Consider the following 15,848-nt stretch of genomic DNA (forward strand, 5'->3'; position numbering starts at 1 on the left):
TACAGAATCAGCTGATTTTCCCCATTTCGCTTGCCAACATAACAAACATAATATTGAGAAACCTTTGTTTCGTACAAGGACGGGTAGCCGGGTGCAGTTCCTGGCGTTTATTGAATTTACTGTCAGATTGTGCCCTCGACCTGGCGGGGTTCGTCCGGCGGTCCAGCTCAGTTCTCATCGGACTGAACAAGGGTGAAGATGAACGACGGCGGGTGCATTCATTTGAACAATTTTAAGGCGGCTAAAGGCACCCAGCCTTACAAAATTGTACACGCTTTTTTCGTAGCGTGCACATCCTACGAGGCCAGAACATACAAGGTAAAAATTTTGATTTTTGTATTATCCTTTCGCATATTAGGTGTTATTTGTGAATGAAAATGTGCGAATTTTCTTTCCGCGCAATGAGGTGATTATTGTTTTACGTTTAGGGTCGTAAATTATGTTTTTTTCTCCGGGGGTCTGGAAAACAGCTGATACGAATGTTTTGATGCGCGCGATGTTCGCCAACCGAAAAAACGCTTGACACATATTTTTTTCCAGACTTCGTTTTTACCATATTGTTAATTGGGTCGAGTTAAAATATAAAAATTGTTTGTAGGCCACAGCATGTCTGTGTTTCATATGCCATTTGCCGGGACCGCGACTGCATTCATGCCTGCATTGCATTTTCTTCGGTTGCTACCTCGGCCATATCCAGGAACATTCCAAGCAGAAAAAGCATTTTTTGTACGTGGACCTCTCTCACGGGAACGTCTACTGCGCGCAATGTCAGGATTACATTTACGACAGAGAACTGACTGAAATAGGAAACATCAATAAAGTGCAAGAAACGAAGTAAGTTAATCGAACTATTTATACAGATTGCATGGTTTTAATTTTTTGTTCTTAAATTTTCTAACCTGCTCCATTATTTTATTGTTTGCTTTTCAATAATGTTTTTCTGGAATGGGTAGGTCGGTGAATACCTTTTCATTTGTATCTATCCATTTATGTAGGTACTTTAAATGAAAAATAATAATTTTCTTTCTTTCTAGGCAATTGTTATATTAACCCTTTCATTTGTATCTTTCCGTGTATATATTCTTAATATGAAAATTTTCTTTCAACTATCCAATTTGCATGAATTTGATCACATTTTTATTAATGTAGTTCGGAACACTAATTCATCTGTTTTTTTCAATTGCCAACAAGTACAATATTGTACATGAATATACATATGAAAACTTTAATAATTTTCCACTAAATATTTTTTGTACGATAATTGGATACATATTTAAAAAAATAAATTTTTATACCTTTTTAAAAATGCATTTTAAACCAGTATGTCAAATTATCCATGCGAACACACTAATTTTGTTTCAAAATGGCACTTATTTATATATATATTGTTTGCTTTTTTTATAAACATGCCTACTTACACATATTAGAATTTATATTTATAAACTTGACTTGTTGCATGTAACGATTTTTCCAGTTTTTTCTCCTTTTTCAATGCATAAATAACATTACATTGTGGACATTGACCTATTAATACACATCCACGCACCCTAAAGCTAGGGTTTCCTAGGACAGCGGTGCCCGTATCTTAACGGCCGTAGTGAACGGTGATGCGGTGGGAAGCCGTCGTAACGTCGTCTAGAGAGTGGTTTCATAGGGAAATGGTGTTAAATGGTGTTGATAACACTGTTTTCCTAGGAAACCACACTCTAGTCATAGTTACGACGGTTGTCCACCGCATCACCGTTCACTACGGCCGTTAAAATACGGGCACCGCTGTCCTAGGAAACCCTAGCTTAAGCCCTAAAAATTATGACACTTGACATGTCCAAACGGTCAATGACGCCCAACCCGTGTTTAGCCGTTCTTCGTCCGCCAGCCGGGTGTGACGTGAGCTTAAGATTTAGAATCGAAACCAAAATGCCCGCTTGTGTTGTGAAAGTGTATAAAAACCTTTTGGATAAACATTAAAAAGAGTCAAGAGTCAATTAACAAAGCTTAAAATAATTCTCATTCAAATAAAAATTATTTTTTTGTAAATGTTAAACTATGCCTAATGGCACAATTGCGAAGCTCTTCTTACTTACAGGGGTGCAGTGATAGGAATACATTTTGAAAATGTAATAAACATTACAAATTACAACAAAGATGGAGAACCTTTTAAAGGATATGTGAAAGTCTAGGCATTTACAAAGCTTATGACTTGTCATTTGCTGGTTTAAGTGGCCACTTTACACACTAAGTAACATTCACCATTCTGCCTGTGTTTGAACGTCCATATTTCTTCAATTCTTCCACCTGTTGATTTTAGTTAAGTAACCAGCCAATGACAGGTCATAAGCCCTGTAAATGCCTAGGCTTTCACATTTCCTTCTTTAAAATGTTCTTCTTTTTTTTGTAATTTGTAAATCTTAATAACTCCCAAGGGCGTGAAATACAGTATTTTGTCTACAAATATTTGGACACGCTCAAAATATTGTAATAAACGTTAGTTATTATTTAATGATGATATAAAAAAGGAATACATAGTTTGAAATTATAAGGAATTTAAGGAAAAAATCTGATTGGGATCCACCAAAAATGAATGTTCATTGTGAATGTTAAAATATATACCAAAAATGGGTATCCTCCAATTTTTGGTAATATATGCATGCTCGTTGAATGCAGCCCTGGTAAGAATAAACCAAGTCTATGTGTATTAATAGGTTGATGATTGAGTATATTAACCATTTATTATTAAATTAGATGTAAAAACCAATTAGGTTTGAACCTGCATTTTAACGTAAGTACTTATATATAGGTATAATATTACAATTATTTAAATTAATTCAGTGGGCATTTAGTAATATATTTCAACGATTTAGTCAAAATATAGTAACATAAATCGATTACTTGCGTAATTTGACTGCTCAAAAGATTTATTTAGAATTTTTGCTAAAACTGTCAATTGAGTTAAATCATAAATGTCAAAATGAGCCTTTTATTCGCTATGTGCATCTACTCTAGAGGGTGCGATATCTTGTAAGATACTTAATCACACAGTGCGAGTTTAAACTGTGCAACTCAGTTAAGCTTATATTAAGTTTTCCCTGTTTGTGTAATCTACAAGTGTGTTACAGTTATAGATAAAAATCACAAGATATAATGGGGGAAATGGCATTGCATGGTACAACATTATCTTGATTTATTATAAAGTGAAGTTTAGGATTAAATTTTTAATATATAAATTTATCATGTTTCCCACTATGGAAAACATTTTTTTTTATAAATCGTTTAGATTACAATGTATTAAATTTCAAAATTTTTCCAATTTTTCCATTTTTCAAAGACATGAGAAAAAAAAAACTTAAATTGAAAATGTTATTACTTATGATAAACTATTAATGAGGTCACAGGTACCTATTATTAGCTTTTACAGTTTGTCAAATTAACATACACTCGTATGTGTGATAGTAAAAAGTACTGGTACGCGACTCATTCTTCCTGCTAAGCCTTCAAATAAATCGGGTTGAGATCCCGTCATAGTTTTTTATGACTATTTAAAAATGGCTTCAAAATAGAAATATTTGGGTAAGAATGCAATTGTTTTATTTTTAAATTCCAAGTTTTATTCACACTATAAATGTCAATGCCAAAATCACAAATCTAAAAAATAAATTATTCTGAGACGAGTCTTAAAATTGGTATAGTAAATATGTTTAAATTGTACTAAATAATATACAGTCGAACTTGGTTATTCCGACTGAACTTGCCCGGTATGAGCAATACTTGTTATGCCAGTGAGTGTTTAAAAAAAATCTAATTGCCATTGCATATTGTCACTAAGTAAACAAATAAACCTATGTTCATATAGACAATAAAACAAAGGAATATTATAATAAATGCTTACAAACATACCACTTTCTAAATTTCAAATACAGATAAATAAACATGCTAATTTTTCGCGCCACATTCTATTTCACAAATAATTGCCACTTTTTCACAAATTGAGTCACTTCCTCTTGTTAGTAGACATATTTATTATATATTGGTCATAGAACATTTAAAAAAAAGTTAAAATTACAATGTTGTAAATTGTAATGTGATGCCGAGCCGGTTTTTTTTGAGTTCACAAAGCTTGGATTTTTTACACGCAATTTCAACCATGTGTGTGATATTTTTTTCAATGTTGTCGACAAAAACACTAATTAGGTACTTAGACACTTACATAGTGTCTTAAACGTCATCCGATCCCTGTGCCCAGCGAAAACCATAAACTAAAATATCACAGAATGTTTCTTCATCACATCCGAGATTACGCTCTTTCCGTGATCGTAGTTAAATATCTGATTTTATTACACAATTTTGTATTTGTTATTTTGGTAGTGGTTACAGTCTGTATTGATATAAAAATGCAGATTCGCAGCGTGGGTTAACATTATTGATGTATTTCTACATGTTGGTGAAATATATATATTATTTTGGTTATTTGAACTTTCATCACTTAATAAAGGCTTTATAAATATTCTGAAACAACTCATAGTTGTCTTGTAAATTTAACATAATAAACAGTCGTAATAATATATGCTTTAAAATAAATGTTTTTATGTAATATATTATTTAAGAATAATGTATTCTATATTACTATTTAAGTTTTTCAAATCTACATATTTATCTGAAGTTTTTTTTTGTTAATAGTAATAGGGTGACCATTCGTATCAGTTTTATATGGTTGTCCTTATTTTTCCAATTTTTTTTCTGTCTATCAAAATAAAATAAAAACATTTCACCGACACATTTTATTATTATGAATACTTTTTCAAAATTATCTGTGTGGAATTACCGATGTTTTGTATAAAAACAGAAGATAACCATAAACATATCTAAAGAATTACCGTATTTGGTTATCTGTAACATGTAGTATGAATATTGGCCATAAAACAACAAAAAACCATTCAGTTTAGTAAAATATCTTGGTGGAAGTTGTATATTTTTTCAAAATAAATTTATAAGTTGATGCTTTCTTGGTTGATAAAAATAAAAAGACAAAAATGCATCAGCTTATTTTTTTAATTTTTCATTCTTTTATATTTTTTTACACAAATATTTTTACTCTCTTACAGATGTTTTACAAATCTAAAGAAAAAATTTCAATCAGTTTAATAGATCTATATTTCAACCTAAACTCCTTTCAATTTGGAAATGTTAATGTGAGTTACGACAATGGTTTTAATGAAGCATTTATGTTCACAAAGAACTAATCTTTGCTTAATAACAATACAAAATTCCATTTACATTGTCTTTAAGAAGAATAGTTGAATATTCACATGCCTATAGAATCTTATAAAAAAATATTCAAAATGCCCGCAAAGCTATCCACACATTGGCTATTCTCCTTGTATTTGCATGCATACAAAGAAAGATTGCGTCATGTGAATTTAAATTTTATGCATTTTTATATGTATTTGTAGATTTATTTAAAAAATGGATATTCACATATTATTATAATAGCTCTCAATTCTCTACCTACCTAACATAATATCCTACTTAATCTTTGCTGCCATATGTAAGAAAACGCTTTGCATAAATATTTCCAGTTTGTTTCAAATATGTAACTGTCACCAATGAGCGTTCACCTGTTTAATTTTTTCTCCTATAAAATTTACCATATTTAATTTCTAGGTTGTCTAAATTTACATTGCATACCTTATATATTGTAATCTACTTTATATTAAACTCTCCAATATTCAGTTTTTTTTTGCATACCCGTCCATTCATGCATTTCGTATATATTATGTTTCTCTCTCTAAATCATAATCTAGTCTTATTTTCGTATATCCTCTTATTTTTCCTTTTTCTTTTACCGCGTAAAAATAAAGCAAGAAACTAAAATACTACACCAGACTCAAAAATATATTTATCGTTATTTTATTTTTTTTCAAATAAAAAAATGTGAGCTATGTACAAAAATATTACTGTTATAATTATACTTTGTTGTTTTGGGTTTTTTTCTGGCCTATTACATCTTGTGTCAGTAGCTATTTTTACAACATAAGTCTAGATGATGGACACTGCTGCATGGCTCAAAACACACGGCATAATAACTCTGGAAAAAACCCATCAATCATTATTTTATGTTGAGAAAAATGTCTTCTAACCTCTAAACTTTAATACGTAACCTTTTTGCATTTGATTTTTTATCGCTTAAATGGTCACCCTAGTAAGATGCATCGTAATTAATCCTTAGCGGGGTTTATTTAATCAGCGGAGAAGTATTGATGAACTTTCCAGGTCCCTGGGGATGAGCGCACCCTACATGCCCTGGATTCCCAACCAGAATGAAGTTGCAGCTTTACGCAGGCTGCGGAAACGCCGAGTGCTCAGTGCTACTACGACCATTGGTCTGAGAGGTCTTCAAAACCTCGGCTCTACATGTTTCATGAACTGCATTGTTCAGGTAATTCAACTAAAGAAATATTTGTAGTCTTGTGATTTACCCAAATATTTTTACTTTGGGGTAAGTTACTGTTAATCTAAAATAACCCTGTTGAAAATTGGGACACAAGTTGTGATAGAGTAGGGATTCTGATCTCCTGATTTGTAGTCCGCGACACTGACACGTGATCACAACCTTTCTATATTCATTTTTTTCTCTTTGTTATTCTAAAAAAAAATTGTTGGATTCAATTCCATTAAAGCTAACACGAAATATTTATTTTAATTTATGCATTTACACTGTAATATTTCAATATTCCCTGGGCTGGCACCAAGCATAGACGGATCATCATAAGAAGGCTCCGGGTTTGATTCCCGGTGAGAACACAGAAATTAGATGTGATTTTTCTCAAGTCTGGGTGATCTGTGCTGTAATTCACCACTGTAATCGGGCCTTCTAGCCTGTTGTGCTGTAAAAAAAAAGTATCTTGAAATTTATTTTTCTATTAAAAGTAAATCCTAGAACACTTTATATAAGATTGAGAGACAAATTACAACAGATATTGGTAAGAAAACATTTCTGGTAAGAGAAAATGGAAGTCTATGCATTGGTAAATCCAATTTTTAGTAACTCTCCAGCGCTGATATTATAAATGCTCCCGCAGCTGTAAAGATCATTATTACAATGTTTAGTACCTAAATATGCATTGAAAAGCGTTTTATACAGCCATGAGAGCGTATAGAATAGCAGCCCAGGTGATGGAATCCGGTCCTTTTCTACAAATTGGGACATATTCAAAATATTGCTTCTTCATATAAGTTTGTTTTATATTACAAATCGAAAGAAATGTCTGGGTGGGGTGAAAGTTATTTAATTAAAGAAAATTGCTACTTCATTAATTATTGACTAGGAAGGGTTTCTTTGCCTTCAAACGAACATGGAAGCCAAATAAAGCTTAAATTATTTTTTTCAATTGATTCTGGATTGTGGTCGAAGTAGTAAAAACTAGAAATAGTAAAAATCTTTTTTAGTATACCAAAAACACACTTACAGTATTTTTTATGTTTTGGACTACTTCAATACATACTATAGAAGTTTTTAACACCTCATTGGTCAGATTGTATGAATTCACTACCTTAAATGGCAGGAAGTTAATTATATTTTTTCTTTGTTTTAAAAATGATATATTTATGCAAAATAGATTTAGAATTTTTTAAAATTAGCTATAATAATATATGTACATAATAATATGTATTTAAAAAAAACATGTTTCCTGTTCAATATTTCAAATTCAAAGACCTATCTAATATTATCATCACCATCCACTTAATTACACCCGATGGTGCAAAGGGCACTGCATTGTCACACCAAATGTAGCGTTACATGAGGGTGAGATAACCAGTCTTTAGGTGCCAGTCCAATGATTGAAATATTGCAATGCAGTAAAGGAGGTTTTCATTTAAATTAATATTACATGTCGACCTTGCCGGGAAACAATCCTAGTCTAATCTTAGGCGGCCTCCGTGGTGTAGTGGTCAAGACGCTTGACTCATGCACGGAAGGTTCCGGGTTCGATTCCCGGTGAGAACACAAAAATTAAAATGTGATTTTTCTCAAGCCTGGGTGCTCTGTGATGTAATTCACCACTGTAATTAGGCCTCCTGGCCTGTTGTGGTGCAAAAAAAAAAAAAAAATGTAAATGTAAAAAATGTAGTCTTTCAAGCATGGTAGACCAACACGGTAATCTCTATGCGACGAGGCAGACAGTCCTCATATCTCAATATCGCACATCCAATAAAATAGTCAGAAGTCAAAAAAGCAGAATTTCTAGGAGTGTCTAAAAACTAAAATAACACGTCTTAAAAGCTTGTTTTCTTTATTTTGTTTTTCTTTTCACCCTTTAAAGAAATGCCGGTGTGTCATATACATTAAGGTTTGTATGTATGTTGACATTGTTTGAGAATGGCTGCATTCAAATAAGTGTCGAGTGTGTCATAATGAAATTAAGTGATTACATTGTAAAGCTAAAATTATGCTTATTATTTAGCATATGAGAGTTTTTTTTCACAATTTATTCTGTTTATTCAACTCAAGATGATTTATTTTTAAAATTTTACTATTTTAACAGAGTGCAATATCATAAATATTAAACTTTAAATTCAAATTCTTTATCTATCAATCTATTTCCAGGCTCTCATCCATACGCCTCTTCTCAGGGATTACTTCCTCGGAGACAAGCACAAGTGTAGGATTCCAGTAGGTGGACCAGTCAAGTGTTTGGTGTGCGAAGTGTCTAAACTCTTCCAGGTTCAGTTCCAGATTTATTTTAATACTTTTTAAATGAAAAGTTGCAGTTATATTTCTTAAAATTTTTATACATCTAAAATGTTTGCAAATATTTTCCACTCTTTTTATAAATTAAAACAAAAATCAATTTATTTTTGTTTTAGGAGTTTTATTCAGGATCTAAGACACCACTGATCCTTCATCGCTTACTCCATCTCATCTGGACTCACGCAAGGCATCTTGCTGGATATGAACAGCAAGATGCTCACGAGTTCTTTATTGCTACGTTAGATGTCTTGCACAGGTAAGGAGAGAAAACTAACATCAGAACTCGTATGCAATTTCTTATTGTTTATGATTACTTACAATATCTCTATTTTGCAGACATTGCCGCAACGGAATGGATGAACCAGTACCGAAAAAAGATGGAAACGTTCGTTGTGACTGCATCATTGATCAGATTTTTACTGGAGGCTTACAAAGTGATGTGGTTTGTCAATCGTGCAGTGGAGTTTCTAGAACCATTGATCCATTTTGGGATATATCTCTTGACGTCGGCGGGCTGGGTTCGCTGCAAGGATGTTTGGAAAGATTTACTCGTGCCGAGCACCTCGGCTCTGGAGCCAAAATCAAATGCTCCAACTGCAGAGCTTATCAGGAATCCACCAAACAATTGACTCTCGAGACACTGCCAATCGTTGCGAGCTTTCATCTAAAACGCTTCGAGCACTCCAGTCAGATCGATCGGAAGATCTCCACCTTCATTTCGTTCCCAGCTGAACTGGACATGACCCCCTTTATGTCGAGTCACAGGAGGCAACAGCCGGTGGATGTGAGAATGCGGAATCATAATAACAATAACAATGCTGAAACTTCTGCCGCACAGGTAGATGAGTTTGCGGATAATCGATATTCCCTGTTTGCTGTGGTAAACCACCTGGGTTCCCTTGACGCAGGTCATTACACGGCATATGTTAGACAAATGAAGGGGTGCTGGTTTAAGTGTGACGATCACATGATTACACGTGCCTCCCTTAAAGAGGTTCTTGATAGCGAAGGGTAATATTTATAGACTATTATGTACTTCTATCAACATTTTAAATTTTTCTGTAAACATATTTAATATATTCCTTTTGTTTTCAGGTATCTTCTTTTCTATCACAAGACTGTCCTAGAATATGACTGTGAAGTACAGTAGACTGCATCGGATGTAACTGTATACTCATACATACATAGTACTGATTGAAACTAAAATAGGCCTGAGTTCCGATTTTATGAAGACAATTCCATTGTCAAACAAACATCTATGCTATGAAATATTTCTGTGTAACTCCCCCTGTATTCTGTGTATCGCTCAGCTGTTCTTTACCCTCTGTGCAAATGTAATGACCTAAAACTGTGTTCACGCTAAGATCTAATTACTATTATGTATGTGATATATATGTTTTTCTATCCTCAAGTTTCCATCAATTGTTTATTTATTCAATTTATCAGTAAGTTAATTATGTGTTTTGTATCTTTTTGTACTTTATTATATTTTTTATTACGAGTCATTTGTTTAGTTGTACATATTATTTGTTCTTTATTTTTTCAACGATGACTGAAGATTTGTGTCAATTTTAAATAAATAAATTGTTTTTTATTAGGTACTTTTGTTGGATTTGAATGGAAGTTTAGAGTGCTTGAGGTTTGGAAATCCAGTATTAAACATAAATGACTATTGACAGGTTATAATCAATAACTCCTTATAATGACAATGTGTATTTCAGATCTAATGTACTGTTCTAAAGATCGGTATGATGATGTTTTATTACGGTAGAAAGACTGCAAATTAGCCTTGAAGGATATAATATTATGTCTAACAGATAAAGCATTAGACTGTTACTTTTTAAATATCATTTCACTTAGTTGAAATACATAGTATACTGAAATGTATAGTAGAGTAAATCAGCTATCGTCATTGTATATATCTGCTGGCATTTAGTCCCCGGCACCTCATGATTCAGAATGGTTCGACATAAAGGGTTTGTGTATATCTTTAAGAGTTGGAAACGTTTTTCTCAAAACGCAAATATGATCAAATTAATGAAGGCAGAGATTGTCATCACACTTGTAAATTCTTGTAAAGTATTTTTTGTATTTGTAAAATAATTCTAAGTATTCCTTAAGTTGGATATTTGTATTTTTTTCTTCTGTTTACTGTGATATAGATCTGATATCAAGCTATATTTTCTTTTGTAAACTACATAATTAAATGTTCATTCTTTACATGTAAGACATTGTTTAAATTTTCCCAATAAATGTTGAATTGATGTTAACAACACTCTCAATATAATTGTTAGAAATCCCATATCACAGCAGTCGTAAATGTCATAAACTTGTCTACATTAAGTCCTATGATATTATTTAGTGACAATGTTGACATGTTATTCCATATGTGGTATATTTGTGCAGACGAAACATGTCTCTTCAATAGCTTTTAATCCATTGTGTGTTGAATTACTCAAATACCTACCCAATCGGTTATAGTAATAATTATAAAATAACAATATTACTCTTATCAATGTATATTAGAAATTTGTTTTAATTAAAAACACGCTTTTTTCCACATAAATGTATTTTATTTAGAGGACTTCTAGTTGTGTAGGTCTTCTTATGTTCAAATGTTTTTAAGTCCACATTAAACTTTTGTAATTTCCTTTACTAGTCTTCATTATTACATTTTTTTCCAAACTCAAATTATTTTTGTAAAATATTTTTTTACTGTGGCTATTTTAAAATTATTTTTGATTCTTTACTATTGAAATCATTTTGCATTTATTAAATGGCTTGTTAATACTTTATGATGTTTGAATATTTTATTGAATAATAATCTTGATCAATATAAATGTTGACTTACAAATACGTAGATATTCGGTGTTAAAAATCAGTAATTAATCAATGGATGTTTTCTTATGTAATTACCATTTATTACTATTGGGATCAGTGTCTAAAACTATATATTCAACTATATATCTCTTAAATTTAAAACAATGAGCTTCACGTGAAATTGAATGTTAATAAATGTAAGCAGTAAATAAATTTTGTTTCATTTCTCACTTCATTTAATGTGCATCACTCATAGTGGGAAAAGGTGATAAAAAATTAGTAACACAAATCAATTATCGGTCTTTGCTGGTGTTGTATAAATATAAAAGTTACATTAAATAGAAGTCTGGAGGGTAGTGGATGCTTACTCAACCACTATACTACCCTAAAAATTGCCGGCATGATAGCTCTTTTCGTCAGGGGTGGGATCTTTCTTGGGCCATCGATCCAAAATTGTTTCACAAGTGCATGCTGAGGGAAATGCAAATAAACATGACAAAATAATAATAAACAGATGAAAGATTTGGTAGTTACAAGCTCTTTTAATTACGGAATTACATCATAAGCTAAACTGTAATTATAAAATTCCTAAAGGCCATTTTAATAGACGTAATGTTTCGACGGACAAATGATGTATATGACTGAAGAGGTTACCTTGAGCTGGTCTTTAATCACTTACAGATGGGGATTTTTTTTTTGCACCACAACAGGCCAGGGGGCCTAATTACAGTGGTGAATTACATCACAGAGCACCCAGGCTTGAGAAAAATCACATTTTTAATTTTTGTGTTCTCACCGGGAATCAAACCCGGAGCCTTCCGTGCGTGAGTAAAGCGTCTTGACCACTACACCACGGAGGCCGATGCACTGTTACACCTGGCACCTGTCCAATATTCTGACCACTCGGAAGTTCAGCAACGAAAAGAAAGTGAACAACCACAGACACGACGCGCCCTGAAGTAACACGTACACTGGCGGATATCAAGGAAGATGCAGGTGAAAACGTATCCAGGAGTTAAAATGCTCAGTACCTGCGGACATCAACTGATTGTCATAGCAAAGCACGGTTTTCTGTCGTAGTTCACCAGGGAACTCTGGAGAGTTCGTGGATTGGGTTAACAATTTATGGAAAATAGGCAAATTACGGAACACCTAAGGTGTTGACACACTTTCTTAGCGTGAAACGATTATTACTTATTGATCCACTACACTGGACAATGCGTGTGTATATGCACATCACGACTCCCGAGGAAATATCTTGTAAAACACAGTTATTACTTTAACCCTTACCGGTCCAATGTCAAATCTCATTCGACATAGATTTTTTCTATTTATCATACTTCGGAAAATTATAAAATATAGATAATAAGGCCATTACTATGTGTATTTCAAAAATAAATTTCGTTTTACTACAAATCGAGTTTTTATTTTTTTTAAATGATAAAATTAATTTCTATAGTTTTCCAAAGTATGATATGTGTATGGAAAAAATTGATGTCGAATCTCATTCGACATCGGATGGTAAGGGTTAAAATATAAATTTCTCCATTAAGCCCTATGGAGCTTGAAGTTGTCAACTTTGTCGAACCAACTCGGACGTTCACACGGTGTTACTCAAGTGAACTTCCCCGAGAAGTGTCCGGGCGCTGGCTCCTATAATATAAAGTCAGGCTATAAAAATTATTAGTTATTGTGTGAAAAAGACAAAGTCATTCTTTTTTAGCAAGTTGAAGGGAGAGATGTGAGAAAAATATGCTAGAAAAATACGTTAAGTCATTAACACGTGTAATCAAGGCCTTTGCAACGGTGAACTTAATGTTTGTTTGTCCAGAAATTTTCATGTATAATGGAAAGTTATTAAAGAAACATGTATAATGATTTCAACGGATTTAAGTCATACTAAGGTGGTTCAGAAAATAAATTACTTTAAAAACAGGGAGGTTTAAGATAATATAATTGCAAATAATTTTGTAAAATTGGTGAAGTGCATAGTCCTGCGTAGCTATGCAGGTTTAAACTGTGCACATTCAATTAAATTTAGGATACTCTGTTCGTTTGTACTGTAAATCTGAAAGTATTACAATTAAGTGGTATAAATCAACGTTTACGTATACGAGTGTAGGTCCTCCTTTTTAGTTAGTTTAGTTACACAGTTTATTTGAAGTAACAACACATTTATTCATATATCCTTTTCTTAAGGGCAGCCAAAGGAGAATGCTATTAGTTGAGCCTAATTACCAAATAATATAATTTGTGAATATAAACAGAAGTGACCACAATATTTAAGAACTAACACATAATATTTAAAAGTAAAGTAAAAAGATCACAACTAAAAATATTTTTATTTATAAATAATTTAAACTATAACATATATTTTCATACGAGATGTGTTAAAACAAATATGGCATGCTCCACTTTTTGTAGTTTCAAGTAATATGCAATAAATTTATTTTTGAGTACATTTCCCAGACTGCGAGGATAGTTTATTATTTTAGTAAATAATTGTTGTCAGAAGTTACTCTGCATAGTCTATTGCGATTAATTGGTTAATTATTTACTTATTTTAAATTAATGGGTGGTTTTGGTTTGTTTTTTTTTCTGTAACGTAAAGAAGCTGCTGTTGTTGTGGAATTGAATAAACGGTGTCAAAAATATATTAGATACTGTCATTTATGCTCCAAAACCATTGCAGTTGTCAATGTTATTTTTTTTCTCCATGCATCACCATATCTAACTCATTTCAGACCAATTGTGGAGATTGCCGTCTTTGTTTTAACACGCCTCATATATAATTAAGGAAGCAAGAAGGTGAGCTCAACATATATATCTATTATATACTACTTAAGTTGCTTTATTTTCAGTTTTTTGAACGGACAAAGCCTTCTTAATTTCTTCAGCTTCAATTTCTTTTAATCTTGCTTCAATATCCTTGACGTCCAATCCATTGTCCTTATTGTACTTGTAAACAAGTAACAATTGAGTTTTCTCTAGTTCTGGTACAGAAACAAAGAGTGATTGACTCAACTTTAGATCAATGTCATTTTCTTCCCGCAAGATGCAAAAGTAAATAAGGAATACAGACGTACTAAATAGGATTACGGGTGCTTGATACCACAATACGTCGGTTTCGGGTCCCCGCCGATTATATTCCGCTTTCCATTTCGATGCCTCACTGCCAAAATACGGAATTGGCGTCTTATTTACTCCATCTTGTTCCTTTACCTCTGACATCAGACGAATTGAGACATCGTGATTTGTGAGGGCTTTAGGCACAACGGATCTGAAAACAAACAATTGTATACAGGACTATATATTGCATTAAGGGTTTTAAATTTTAGGGTAAGCATAATATAACTGATAGATTCTCTATAATATAACTGATAGATTCTCTCTACCGTATTGTTGTAAAACACCGCAATGAATTCGTATTGATCAATCGTAGCAGCATGTTGAATATTTTTTAAAGACAGAAAACTTATTTGTATATTTTCTAGTAAAATAAAAACACTGCATTCACTAACGTAACATAACCTAAAAAGTGTCGCTGAAAAGAACTGTCAGTTGTCAAAATCTAGTTTAGCCAACAGAGAAGTATTTAGCTATTAGCTAGAACAAAAATAGTTTATGGTAATGGGTCACTTGCACTAAATAAGTAGGGTAAAGCAAGCAAAGAGTACGCACTATCAAAAAGTACGCATCGCGATTTATTCGAAACATATTTTTAAAGCTGACAAAACTGCGATTTCAATAGGTTTTATATGGTCTAAACCGTCAATCAGTAGGTCGTTCACATTACGTGTTGACATTCTGACGTGTTGACATAAAAACATAAAAACATTAAAACCCGTTTAATGTTTTTTTGTAGTTTTAATATTACAATCGAAAAAAACGAATCATGTGTTACAAGATTAGGACTTTATAGCAAGAGTGAGAATTGTTTTTTATTGTTCAGTGATAATTGAAACCATTTTCAAGTGTATGTGTTTTTGTCACTGGATGACATTTTATTAATAATATTATTTATGTCGTCAAATTGGTGCTTTAGCAAAGAGTACTCACCTAAAGAGTCCGCTTGCGTACTCTTTGCTTGTAATAAAAAAAAAACATTTTGTTTTGATTCTGAATTGCTTACTAGAGGATTCTTTACTTCTTGTGTCTGATTCAGGGTACATGAGCTCTGAATTATTCTTATAATGGTTTCAACATTTTAATAAGATAACCCGCGCTACTAAGAAATATCCGTTTAATTCATTTTATAAAACCACTCGTTACATTTAAGCTT

The 15,848-nt window shown here is 32.4% G+C and overlaps 2 protein-coding genes across 3 annotated transcripts; one reads left to right on the forward strand and one right to left on the reverse strand.

The window, feature by feature from the left end:
• The first annotated feature begins 48 nt into the window (after positions 1 to 48).
• Positions 49 to 11,779, forward strand: not (ubiquitin carboxyl-terminal hydrolase nonstop). Of its 2 annotated transcripts, none has more exons than XM_088236841.1 (7): positions 49 to 318; positions 599 to 834; positions 6,250 to 6,433; positions 8,603 to 8,719; positions 8,863 to 9,002; positions 9,083 to 9,757; positions 9,842 to 11,779. In XM_088236841.1, exons 1-7 carry the CDS (start codon positions 199 to 201, stop codon positions 9,894 to 9,896), a joined length of 1,527 nt encoding a protein of 508 aa, XP_088092967.1. In that variant the 5' UTR covers positions 49 to 198; the 3' UTR covers positions 9,897 to 11,779. The 2 variants fall into 2 exon arrangements, with proteins under 2 accessions (XP_088092967.1, XP_088092968.1); XM_088236842.1 differs by having other exon boundaries at positions 6,268 to 6,433.
• A 2,372-nt stretch (positions 11,780 to 14,151) lies between these two features.
• Positions 14,152 to 15,134, reverse strand: LOC148274651 (uncharacterized). Its single transcript, XM_088236845.1, has 2 exons — positions 14,962 to 15,134; positions 14,152 to 14,846 (listed from the first exon to the last, which is right to left on the reverse strand). Exons 1-2 carry the CDS (start codon positions 15,012 to 15,014, stop codon positions 14,408 to 14,410), a joined length of 492 nt encoding a protein of 163 aa, XP_088092971.1. The 5' UTR covers positions 15,015 to 15,134; the 3' UTR covers positions 14,152 to 14,407.
• Between the last annotated feature and the right edge of the window lie 714 nt (positions 15,135 to 15,848).

The sequence above is a fragment of the Micrasema longulum genome, unplaced genomic scaffold (assembly GCF_059751315.1).
Source record: "Micrasema longulum isolate JH-2025_06_02 unplaced genomic scaffold, ASM5975131v1 h1tg001612l, whole genome shotgun sequence".
NCBI classification, from domain to species: domain Eukaryota; kingdom Metazoa; phylum Arthropoda; class Insecta; order Trichoptera; family Brachycentridae; genus Micrasema; species Micrasema longulum.